This window comes from Dreissena polymorpha, chromosome 10 (genome assembly GCF_020536995.1).
Source record: "Dreissena polymorpha isolate Duluth1 chromosome 10, UMN_Dpol_1.0, whole genome shotgun sequence".
NCBI lineage: Eukaryota > Metazoa > Mollusca > Bivalvia > Myida > Dreissenidae > Dreissena > Dreissena polymorpha.
The window spans coordinates 20,588,143-20,600,843 of record NC_068364.1 but is presented as its reverse complement, the minus strand read 5'-3'; the positions used below and the strand labels follow the sequence as shown (position 1 = coordinate 20,600,843).

The 12,701-nt window shown below is 37.9% G+C and overlaps 1 protein-coding gene across 10 annotated transcripts in view; it reads right to left on the bottom strand.

Moving 5' to 3' along the window:
* The window catches only part of LOC127847243 (protein argonaute-2-like), an 82,249-nt gene that overhangs the window by 17,267 nt on the left and 52,281 nt on the right, over nucleotides 1–12,701 (bottom strand). For 9 of the 10 annotated variants that reach the window (XM_052379032.1, XM_052379030.1, XM_052379028.1 and 6 more), the window contains 4 exons: nucleotides 10,046–10,179; nucleotides 3,243–3,427; nucleotides 2,014–2,173; nucleotides 285–375 (listed from right to left, as the gene is read on the bottom strand). In XM_052379032.1, the coding sequence (XP_052234992.1) occupies nucleotides 285–375; nucleotides 2,014–2,173; nucleotides 3,243–3,427; nucleotides 10,046–10,179 (570 nt within the window). Of the gene's footprint in view, nucleotides 1–284; nucleotides 376–1,145; nucleotides 1,237–2,013; nucleotides 2,174–3,242; nucleotides 3,428–10,045; nucleotides 10,180–12,701 lie in introns of all 10 variants that reach the window. The other variant, XM_052379024.1, reaches the window with a different exon arrangement.

Sequence of the window (12,701 nt, the reverse complement as noted above, 5' to 3'; positions counted from 1 at the left end):
CCATCTAGGGTTCACCATATTAGGGGACCCTGCCCTCTACTCTCCATCTTAGGTTCACCATATTAGGGGACCCTGCCCTTTACCCTCCATCTTGGGTTCACCATATTAGGGAACCCTGCCCTCTACCCACCATCTTGGGATCACTGAGTCTTCAGTAGTATTTACAGACCAACTAACATGTATCATATTTTTTAAGAAATCTTGACACTACAATCAAGGAAACCAATTGAACAGAGTGTAATTACGCCTCTGATGGAAGGTCCTATAGATCCGGTTCTACTTACTGCTGCTATTGAGGGCTTACTGGCGTCACCTGCAGGCGGGTGTGTGACGTCTGCGCCCAGGAATATCACGGGCTCCCTAAACACCGTGGGTCTGCAAACAGGAGGGCATAAGCAAGTCCAGCATGCTGCACGAGTCTCATGTGCACAGATAGAAATACAGGCTGATAAATAGACAGAGGGTGGCAATCAAGGGTTGGTTTTTTACAAAGATTCTTATGGAAACCTTAAGTTGTACTTCTGCGAACATTTCAGATAATTTCTATAAGTGAATAAAATATTGACAATTCTAGCAATATAACTTATATAAACTATGTTAATATAAAATTACAAAAATAGTAAGAGACTAAGGAATTTAGGAATTTCCTTAGCATTTATTCACCACCATCCCATTCTTAGATGTTATTGTGTTTAATGCCAAGTTTGATTCAATAATTAGATTGTTACAGAACATTACAGGTTTAATTTCTTTATTTGAAGTCTTTATTCTAAGCATTGGTTGACAAATACTGTCCCTAAAGTTTTCCCCTGGGAGCTGTGATATTGAAAGAGCAAAGAAACAATGCAGCAGAAAATATTTTTTTTATGGCCAGCATTCTTTATCAGTTAAGACAAGATTCCCTCTGACAGCTGTCCACTTTCCATCAATACAAGGAAAGTGTTGTAAAGATAAAGGGGAAGAAACATGTCACATATGCCAAAGCCTAGCTATTTGTATCTACAGAGTAATCATATTGAAGCAATGAAAACATGACACTTGGCAAACAGCATTATCAGCATAAAGTCATTAAACTTAAGCAAGACAGCATTCAAGTGTAGCTTCTCTTTGGTGATACATGGTTCAAGTCACATGACTAGACTTACTGCAGCTATTGACGGCCGGTTTTTGTCACCAGCAGGAGGGTGTGTTACGCTTCCGCCAAGAAATATAACTGGCTCTCGGAACATTGAAGGCCTACATAGTTATTGAAATCACAAATTGTGCTTTTTTATAGATGGCCACATAGCTGGCGTTAGGTGGCAAAAATTAAAACATTGGTACACACTGAGGATCTATGGGGCTTTTCAATTTCATTATTTTGTTCAATTCAAATCTAAATCATATTCAATAGCAAAATAATTACTAAGCACAATTTTTTACAAAGGTACAAAACTTCCACATGGCCAACTGAGCTTTTACCATATTAAAAAACTTAAAAAAACAACGTATCACTATCCTTTATACAAGATGGTACTGGGCCCTTCCTAAACGATTTCTTTAGCTCAAATTGCCTCAATATGGCAACAAGAGCTCTGCGTTTGGAAAGAGACCCCCCCCCAAAAAACAACAACAACAACAACAAAACAACAACAACAAAACAGGGCCTTTACAGCCATCACTCAATCCGTTGATGAAATACAAAACAGAAACCAATTTAACACTCAATGTCACAGTGACCTTGACCTTTAAACTAGTGACCCCAATATCAATAGGGGTCATCTACTGTCCAAGGCCAATGCACATGTACAGTATCAAGAAAATCGGTCAATTCGTTGACGAGTTATTGATATGACAGACCGACCAACATCCAGCAAAAATTAATCATAATATGGGTTTTTATGAAGAAAATGTTGATACCAAAAATAAATCTCTAAAGCAAAAGGTGTCAATATGTAGACATATGCTAATTTTGTGGACGTTAGAATAAGCCCTGTGTGATTGGCCAGGAGAAACAAAATGTGGACCCCATACCGTATACTGGGTAAGAGGATGTTGTTGATTCCACCGAGTTTCACGTTGATTTTTAGGCAGAGGTTGGAGAGTGTCTGGGGTGTGGTCTTGTTCACATTCTTGGCCTGCACACACTGGGTGGCCAGTCCAAACATTATGTCACCCACACGCTTCACTTCAGCTGAAAACAAGCAAATTCGTTGAATTGATATCCGCCGCCAATATACTTCTGAAATCAAAAGTGTTCTGGACGGATGGACAATGCAAACGTGCATCATCCTCTTATCCATATATATACTCATACCAAGTTTCAATGAAATCTGTCAAAGCACTTCCAAGATATGGCTCGGGACAAAAAAAAAAGATTTTATTTTCAAGATACAAAGAGCCATTACTCCGTTATTATCAGATTGTGTACAATGCCATTTGGCGTGCATCATCCTCTTATCCATATATATACATATACCAAGTTTCAAGGGTAGTAACAAATGGTGTACAATGTCATTTGGCATGCATCATCCTCTTATCCATATATATATATATATATATATATATATATATATATATACATATATATATTACTTATACCAAGTTTTAATTACATCCGCAAAAGCACTTACAAGATATGGCTCCACACCAAAGCTGTGTAAGTGTTTGTATAATGTAACAATGTGCTCACAAAAGCTATTTTAAGGGTATGGATAATGTACCAATGTGCTCACAAAAACTTCAGTGTTTGGATAATATACAAATGTGGTCACAAAAGCCAGTTGCTGGGCTGACACCATATCTACTACATCACGGCAACCTCAACCAGGATTGAAATTGCAGCATTTTATATTATTTTTGGGCCAACGGTATTACGGTTCACCGCCATAGTAGCCAAAAATACCCACCAAATCACTCAAACCCCAAAGAACCTATACAGCATCTTCTGCCAAATTTAACCCTTTCCCCCATAAGAAGCTAAGTGAAAATGGCTTTTACAACTAGCATAAAACCAGAACAGCCTGCGAGTAACTCGCAGTCTGTTCAGGTTTTATGCTGTTTGCTGCTCTTTAGTTACTAAGGGTTGGTAATGAAGCCTTTAAAACTTATATAAAGTAAGAAAGGTCTTTAATTAAATGTAACTTTCCAAGGGACTACATATGCGTCAAAATACGTATCTATGTGGTAATAGGTTGAGCACTAGAGAAACTCACCATAGACTGGTGTCTAAAACTCACCATAGACTTGTGTCTAAAACTCACCATAGACTGGTGTCTTTCCTGGCAGCACCACCACAATAACCTGCAGGCCCTGGTACGTGTTCTTCAGGTACCTGAACATGGGCTCCACCTGGTCTGGCCCCGTCGCGTACTTGCAGAAGCACGGCTGGCCCAGGATGGGCATGCCCGCATCATTGGAGATACGCTGGAGCTGTTGGGTGAAGTTCCTGTAGGATACATCGCAGTGTGTTGGGTTTATACTACATTTGTGGGCTTAAAGGGGCAGTAATGGCTAAAATTATCATCTGTAACCAGATTTTTAAAAACAATGTCTAAAATATATTTTTATTCATATATTATTCTTACAGAAGGAAACATTGCAGCTTATTGAATTTGAATTATAACAAAGGGCTTTAAGAGTCAGTATTTGCTTAAATAATTGTCTGTAACAGAATTGTAAAACTGAAACAAGATTTTAAAAACGTGTTGAGAAACATCGCAGCCTATTGGGTAAATACAACATTTGAGGGCTTAAAGGGGCAGTTTGGGCTAAAATAAGCTTATGTTACAGGATCTTAAAACTTTTTGGTCCTTAAATTCATTTTCTTCATTTCTCATTGATAAAGATAGAACAAGGGACAAAATTGTCACAAAACCAGGTTTTCATTGTGAAAAAAAAATCTGATAAAGGGAGAAAACTCAAACTGAACTTTTGAAATGACCAAAAAAAATTAACCCCCTTTGTAAGTTTTTTTTTTTTTTTAAATCTATTTTTAGTCGTGGCGACCTTGACATTGGAGATATTGACGTGATTCTTTCGTGGGACACACCGTCCCATGATGGTGAACAAATGTGCCAAATGATTTTAAAATCTCACAATGAATGACATAGTTATGGCCAGGACAAGCTCATTTATGGCCATTTTTGACCTTTGAACTGAAAGTGTGACCTTGACCTTGGAGATATCGACGTAATTATTTCGCGCGACACACCGTCCAATGATGGTGAACAAATGTGCCAAATGATTTTAAAATCTGACGATGAACGACATAGTTATGGCTCGGACAAGCTCATTTATGGCCATTTTTGACCTTTGAACTCAAAGTGTGACCTTGACCTTGGAGATATCGACGTAATTATTTCGCGCGACACACCGTCCAATGATGGTGAACAAATGTGCCAAATGATTTTAAAATCTGACAATGAACGACATAGTTAAGGCCCGGACAAGCTTATTCCGCCAGCCCGCCAGCCAGCCAGCCAGCCAGCCAGCCCGCCCGCATTCGCCAATCTAATAACCAGTTTTTTTCCTTCGGAAAACCTGGTTAAAAACACAATTCTTCTGCAAAGGTGTTCTTCTTTAAATGTATAAATGGTGTTTTCATTTTTATGTTTTTGTTTCACATACCAATAGTGAAGCTCTTGCTTTAACTTGTAAGGAACAAGGTTGGCAACAAAGGAATACTGATCTATTTTTAAATATTTATTTCGGCTTACCAAACATGTTGCAGTGTTTTTTTTACACTGATTAATGAAATGAAAGATGGCCGTTGAAATGGCAAAATTAATGAAATGAAAGATGTCTGTTGGAATGGCAAATGACTTCAAATCTTTCATGGAAGCATGGAATTCAAGCTGAACATGAAGGAACATCATGTATAGGATGTGGAGCAAATGGTTAAAGAATGCATGATTGATTAAAATGTTATTGCTTGATAAAAGACGATGAAAAAGGTATTAGTTACTAAAACAAATTGATTAAAATCACTTTTGATTTGAGAACAATCAAAAGAAATTCTTATATACAGATTAAGATGGCCTATTGTGAAAGGAATTATTCATTCAAATGAATATGTATCAAGACATGTAACCAGCGGCGTAAACAAGAGTGGACTCTTGACTGACTGATATCATTTACAATTGATTCACATCATTAGAAACTTGTTAATAGAATGACACTTTGAATTATTAACACACCAACAACAGCCTTCATCACTTTCTCCATGCAATCAGTAACAAAATTCTGGTGTATTATGTCCAGTTCTTTTTTAACTGTTGCATTCCAAAAGTCAGAACATTAATAACGAAAACATACATAAAAGTTTTCTGATCAAAAGCAGAAAACTATTAAATCGAACATGTTTGTATATGTTTCTCAAATTTGCATGTGAAACTGTTGTTAGCTGCTTTAAAACATTTCCATAACAGATTTAACAAGTTGGTTACGTTACTAGATTATCAAGTACAAATGCTTCTTAGGCTACTGTAACTAAAATTATTAGATTTTTTAAATGGTTCAATATTAAAACTGTTAAAAATTATTTAACATGTTAGTAAATACGCATTCACACAATACCACACACACAAATAAACAAGAGGGCCAAGATGGCCATAGTTCGCTCACCTGAGAGGAGTCGGTTCATTCAATCTTTACCAAATGTCAAACTTGACCTAGACATTGTCCAGACAAACATCCTGGTCAAGTTTCATCATTATTTCATCTGCGAGTCATGATCAATGTACCTATGAAGTTTCATGATCCTAGGTGTAAGCATTCTTGAGTTATCATCCGGAAACCATTTTTCTAAGTTGAGTCACCGTGACCTTGATAGCCATTGTGTGAATACGTTTTTTGGCACTGTGACCTTGACCTTTGACCTAGTGACCTGATAATCAATAGGGGTCATCTGCTAGTCATGATCAATATACCTATAAAGTTTCATAAACCTAGGCATAAGCGTTTTTGAGTTATCATCCGGAAACCATTTAACCATTTAAGGTCACCGTGACCTTGACCTTTGACCTAGTGACATGGCACAACCCAGTTTCGAACTCGGCTGAGATTTCATTGGGACAAAGCTTTTGACCAAGTTTCATGAAGATGGGACAAGAAATGTGGCCTCTAGAGTGTTTACGAGCAAATGTTAACGGACGGACATAAGACGGACAAAGACCGGTCACAAAAGCTCACCTGAGCAATCAGTTAAGCTAAAAAAAGTTGTAGTGCAAAATAGCCAGCATTTTATGCCATGTCAATCTCTCTATGCCTTTAACAATTTTTAAATTCTGTAGGCTTAAAAACTTTTCAACTGGATATAAAACAAGGGCTGTTTGTAAAACATGCATGCCCCCCATATGGGCTGTCAGCTGTAGTGGCAGCCATTGTGTGAATACGTTTTTTGTCACTGTGACCCTTAAACTAGTGACCTGAAAATCAATAGGGGTCATCTGCGAGTCATGATCAGTGTACCTATGAAGTTTCAAGATCCTAGGCGTAAGCTTTCTTGAGTTATCATCCGGAAACCATTTTACTGTGTCAAGTCAACGTGACCTTTGACCTAGTGACCTGAAAGTCAATAGAGGTCATCTGCGAGTCATGATCAATGTACCTTTTAAGTTTCATGCTCCTAGGCGTAAGCGTTCTTGAGTTATCATCCAGAAACCGTTTTTCTAAATTGAGTCACCGTGACCTTGACCTTTGACCTAGTGACCTGAAAATCAATAGGGGTCATCTGCGAGTCATGATCAATGTACCTATGAAGTTTCATGATCCTAGGCATAAGTGTTCTTGAGTTATAACCCAGAAACCATTTTCCTATTTCGGGTCACCATGACCTTGACCTTTGACCTAGTGACCTGAAAATCAATAGGGGTCATTTGCGAGTCATGATCAATGTACCTATGAAGTTTCATGATCCTAGGCATAAGCGTTCTTGAGTTATCATCCGGAAACCATTTTACTATTTCGGGTCACCGTGACCTTGAACTTTGACCTAGTGACCTGAAAATCAATAGGGGTCATCTGCGAGTCATGATCAATGAACCTATGAAATTTCATGATCCTAGGCATAAGCGTTCTTGAGTTATCGTCCGGAAACCATTTTATTATTTCAGGTCACCTTGACCTTGACCTTTGACCCAGTGACCTGAAAATCAATAGGGGTCATTTGTGAGTCATGATCAATGTAGCTATGAAGTTTCATGATCCTAGGCATAAGCGCTCTTGAGTTATCATCCGGAAACCATTTTACTTTTTCCGGTCACCATGACCTTGACCTTTGACCTAGTGACCCCAAAATCAATAGGGGTCATCTGTTAGTCATGATCAATGTACCTATGAAGTTTCATGATTCTAGGCCTAAGCGTTCTTGAGTTATCATCCAGAAACCATCTGGTGGAAGGACGGACATACGGACGGACCGACATGTGCAAAACAATATACCCCCTTTACTTCGAAGGGGGGCATAATAACAACTCACTTTTTATACATCGGAAGTTTTTGTCCTTTTGGTCTTGCTAGTGAATTTATGCAAAGTCCCAAATAAGTTGTTTTCCCATTTGTTCAATTAGTAATACAGCCTTAAATTTAGAGCACAAAATGTGCATAATAATATTTACTACACATTGAGAACACATACTGAAATAAGCAGCTGTCTAGGAGTTTACCACAAAATACGTTAGCGCTATCGTAAAGTGCATGATACAATAAAGATGATAAAATGGTTCAAAGCTATGCCAAAATATATTATTCATCACTATAGCGCTAAAAGCAGACTTGCAAAGAAATCATGGTAATTATTTTTTTGGATAAGAGTTATGTATTTGTACACTTTGGTAGGCAAACTAAAGGCGTTAAATAATAAGCAATCGATCATGTAACCTTAGTTGATTAAAAGCCTCACATAAGCTTTGACACAAGAGAGCTTTGTCCAAAACCTCTTCAATTAAATTACATTAAATCTTCAACCAATACTTTGACCTTGAATGTAGCCATGTTGTTCTGGGAGTTTTGATACACTTTTACATAGGGTAACATTTGTTTCAAGTAATGTTAAAGTCCTTTGATTCAATGGGAAGTTAACTCTTTCAGTGCTAAAACCGAATTTGGAAGGCCTTTGCAAACAGTTTGGATCCAGATGAGAGGCCACAGAATGTGGCGTCTCATCAGGATCCTAACTGTTTGCTATTCTAATAGTATTCTTTGAAAAAAAATCAAAGAAAATGCTAATTTTAGAAATTCAGCTGACAACATTTTAGCAGACGACAAATTTCCCAGCATTCAAAGGGTTAAAGCTCAAGACATTATGAGCCCTGTTCTGGGTAAAATGTGCTTAAGGGAAGTATTGCTTAAAAGACTAGGTGTAAAGTGTCGTCCCTTAAGGGAAGTATTGCTTAAAAGACTAGGTGTAAAGTGTCGTCCCTTAAGGGAAGTATTGCTTAAAAGACTAGGTGTAAAGTGTCGTCCCTTAAGGGAAGTATTGCTTAAAAGACTAGGTGTAAAGTGTCGTCCCTTAAGGGAAGTATTGTTTAAAAGACTTGGTGTAAAGTGTCGTCCCTTAAGGGAAGTATTGCTTAAAAGACTAGGTGTAAAGTGTTGTCCCTTAAGGGAAGTATTGCTTAAAAGACAAGGTGTAAAGTGTCGTCCCTTATGGGAAGCATTGCTTAAAAGACTAGGTGTAAAGTGTCGTCCCTTAAGGTAAGTATTGCTTAAAAGACAAGGTGTAAAGTGTTGTCCCTTAAGGGAAGTATTGCATAAAAGACTAGGTGTAAAGTGTTGTCCCTTAGGGAAAGTATTGCTTAAAGACTAGGTGTAAAGTGTCGTCCCTTAAGTGAAGTATTGCTTAAAAGACTAGGTGTAAAGTGTCGTCCCTTAAGGGAAGTATTGCTTAAAAGACTAGGTGTAAAGTGTCGTCCCTTAAGGGAAGTATTGCTTAAAAGACTAGGTGTAAAGTGTCGTCCCTTAAGGGAAGTATTGCTTAAAAGACTAGGTGTAAAGTGTCGTCCCTTAAGGGAAGTATTGCTTAAAAGACTTGGTGTAAAGTGTCGTCCCTTAAGGGAAGTATTGCTTAAAAGACTAGGTGTAAAGTGTAGTGCCTTAAGGGAAGTATTGCTTAAAAGACAAGGTGTAAAGTGCCGTCCCTTATGGGAAGTATTGCTTAAAAGACTAGGTGTAAAGTGTCGTCCCTTAAGGTAAGTATTGCTTAAAAGACAAGGTGTAAAGTGTTGTCCCTTAAGGGAAGTATTGCATAAAAGACTAGGTGTAAAGTGTTGTCCCTTAGGGAAAGTATTGCTCAAAGACTAGGTGTAGAGTGTCGTCCCTTTAGTGAAGTATTGCTTAAAAGACTAGGTGTAAAGTGTCGTCCCTTAAGGGAAGTATTGCTTAAAAGACTAGGTGTAAAGTGTCGTCCCTTAAGGGAAGTATTGCTTAAAAGACTAGTTGTAAAGTGTCATCCCTTAAGGGAAGTATTGCTTAAAAGACTAGGTGTAAAGTGTCGTCCCTTTAGGGAAGTATTGCTTAAAAGACTAGGTGTAAAGTGTCGTCCCTTAAGGGAAGTATTGCTTAAAAGACTAGGTGTAAAGTGTCGTCCCTTAAGGGAAGTATTGCTTAAAAGACTAGGTGTAAAGTGTCGTCCTTTAAGGGAAGTATTGCTTAAAAGACTAGGTGTAAAGTGTCGTCCCTTAAGGGAAGTATTGCTTAAAAGACTAGGTGTCAAGTGTCATCCCTGATAAGACTAGGTGTAAAGTGTCGTCCCTGATAAGACTAGGTGTAAAGTGTCGTCCCTGATAAGCCTGTATAGGCTATACTGGGATGACACTTAACACATATGCTTTAGTACCAGTTTTCCTAAGTCGAGGCTCACACTGTTCTAGATTTTAATTATTGCAGACAAATCAACTGACCCCCAGAGTAACTATGATGTATTTCCCATAATGATACTCATTCAAAGGCTTTACATGGTAAGGAAGGAAATTCGAAAACATCAACCATGATTAACCAATGAATACTTGGGGAAAACATGACAAGAGGCAGAAATGTGTGTGTGTGTGCAGGATGACTAACCCACCTGAGGGCGTCCTCTCGTACCGTACGCTGCGGGGCGAAACACGCAATCGCCCACACGCGGATCTCGATCCCGCTGTAAAACTGTTTGCCCCGCATGTCCCAAACACCGTCAGAGGGCACCACCTGGGCTTTACTCTAAACAAGGAACACAAGAACGCATAGATTGTGTGACTGCTTGGTGTATGTAACGTGTGTGTTACGTGTTATTCATCTCTCTCTCTCTCTCTGTTGACAGACATTGGCACCACCTGAGTTAGGAGGAAAAACTTTTTACATTAGCATTTGATTACATAGTTTTATTTAAGGAGACAGAGAAATTTACTTCTTATATATTGCCAAACCAAAAACAGCCCTTCATACTTTTTTTATAGACAATTATGTACAAACGTTCTCTTTTCACAAAAAGAGGGACATGTTTCCCCCCCCCCCCCCACTTTGTTGCAGATTCTTTGTCATCAATGTCCCAATGTTTTTCCCACATTTCTTACAACACCAGTTTTCATTTTTCATCCATAAAGACAAGTTTGCTAATATCCGTCAACGTTTCACTCCAGTTAACTGGGGGGGTTAATAACAAAACCCTAAACAGAGTTAGGATTAGGAACTTGTTCGCCTATGTGCGAAACAACAAGTACAAACCTAAGAGCATCTTCTCTAACTGTTCTTTGAGGGGCAAAGCAAGCTATTGCCCACACCCGAATGTCGACCCCGCTGTAAAATTGCTTTCCCCTCATGTCCCACACACCCTGATTGGGGATGGCCTGTGCTTTTGTCTAAAAATAGGAACAGTAAAGGACGCCATCAATTAGATGGCCCGTGCTTTCGTCTAAAAATATTAACAGCAATGGGCACCATCCATAGGATGGCCTGTAATTTTGTCTAAAAATAGAAACTGTAATGGAAGCCATCAATAAGATGTCCTGTGCTTTGGTCTTAAAATAGTAACAGTAATGGATGCAATCAATTGGATGGCCTGTGCTCTTGTATTAAAATAGAAGCAGCAATGGACGCCATCAATTGACAATTTTGACCTCATGTCACTTAAAATGAGAGAAAATTCATCAGAATAAATATTGTATTTTATTTGCTTACTTGGATCAATCTTGCAGAGGGAAGTAGTAAGGTACAGTACATTAAAATGAAACAAGATTTTACTATAGCCATATAAGGAAAAATGCCCCGCCCCTTGGAAGCCATTTTTTTCAAGCAAACATACCGTAATTACTCTATGTTTTCGGACACTTAAAAATAATTATTTTGTTTCGTGTCCGAAAACTTAGATACGAAAAATATTCACAATATACAGATGTCCGAAAACTTAGAGTCGAAAATTGAAGTATCCGAAAATAGCGTCAATTGTATCAACGATTACCGGCACGTGCTTGTAAAATACCATACCATGTAGTATAAATTACATTTATATGTGTTTGCACTGCATTTTAAATAATTTTAAATGCTTAATTTATTTTACAGAAACTTACTACAAGGTTGTACTTTGACCAACGAGTTCAAAGATGAGCATGGGATGTACCGATACTCGCTAGTATGAACCTGTAATTAAAGGGATCTTTTCACGCTTTGGTAAATTGACAAAATTGAAAAAAGTTGTTTCAGATTCGCAAATTTTCGTTTTAGTTACGATATTTGTGAGGAAACAGTAATACTGAACATTTACCATGGTCTAATATAGCCATTATATGCATCTTTTGACGATTTTAAAACCTAAAAATTATAAAGCGTTGCAACGCGAAACGATTGAATAATTTGGAGAGTTCTGTTTTTGTCGTTAAATTTTGTGAAACTACAAAGATTGCTTATATAAGGTATAAAATACGTCTTTTATGTGTACTCGGCGGAATAGCTCAGTAGGCTAGAGCGTTTTTACTTCAGGACTCTGGCAGGACTCCAGGGGTCACTAGTTCGAAACCTGGTCCGGGCAGTGTTTTTTTTCCTTTTTTAAATTTTATTCTTGATTTTTTACTGGAGCTTTTACGATCCAATGTTTACATTTATCGATATAAAGCATTTAATTAATAAGTTGAAAATGCCAAAATCTGTGAAAAGGCCCCTTTAACTCAATAAAAAAGCAAACTATGAATTATTTGTTTGTTCATTTCCGATAGTTTCCGATAGTTGTTGTCTAACACCTTCCATTGTTCGTAAAACTTGCAATAGGGTGCATCGGGCGAAACCATTGTTTAATACCGGTTAACAAGGTTATTAACCCAATAACGCAAATGTAATGGCCCGTTGCCCTCAGCATGCAGCTGCCAGGTTTTATGATGTTAATTTGGTTGTAAAACCCCGTGATCTAAGTGCCATACGATATCGAAAACAGGACCAAAATTTGGTAAAACAGCGCTGTACAATTTACTGTCCGAAAACTTAGAGACATTAATTATGGACGAAAACTCCTGTGTCCGAAAATTTAGAGTCACGAAAAATAATTGTTTTTGCTAAAAAAAGGGGTGTCCGAAAACTTAAGAGTGTCCGAAAACATAGAGTAATTACGGTAGTTATTTTCCAATTCATCCAAGATATCATTGAGACCAATCTTCTGACCAAATTTCATGAAGATTGGACAATAAATGTGACCTCTAGAGTGTTAACAAGATTTTAATATAGCCATATAAGGAAAAATGCCCCGCCCCTGGTGG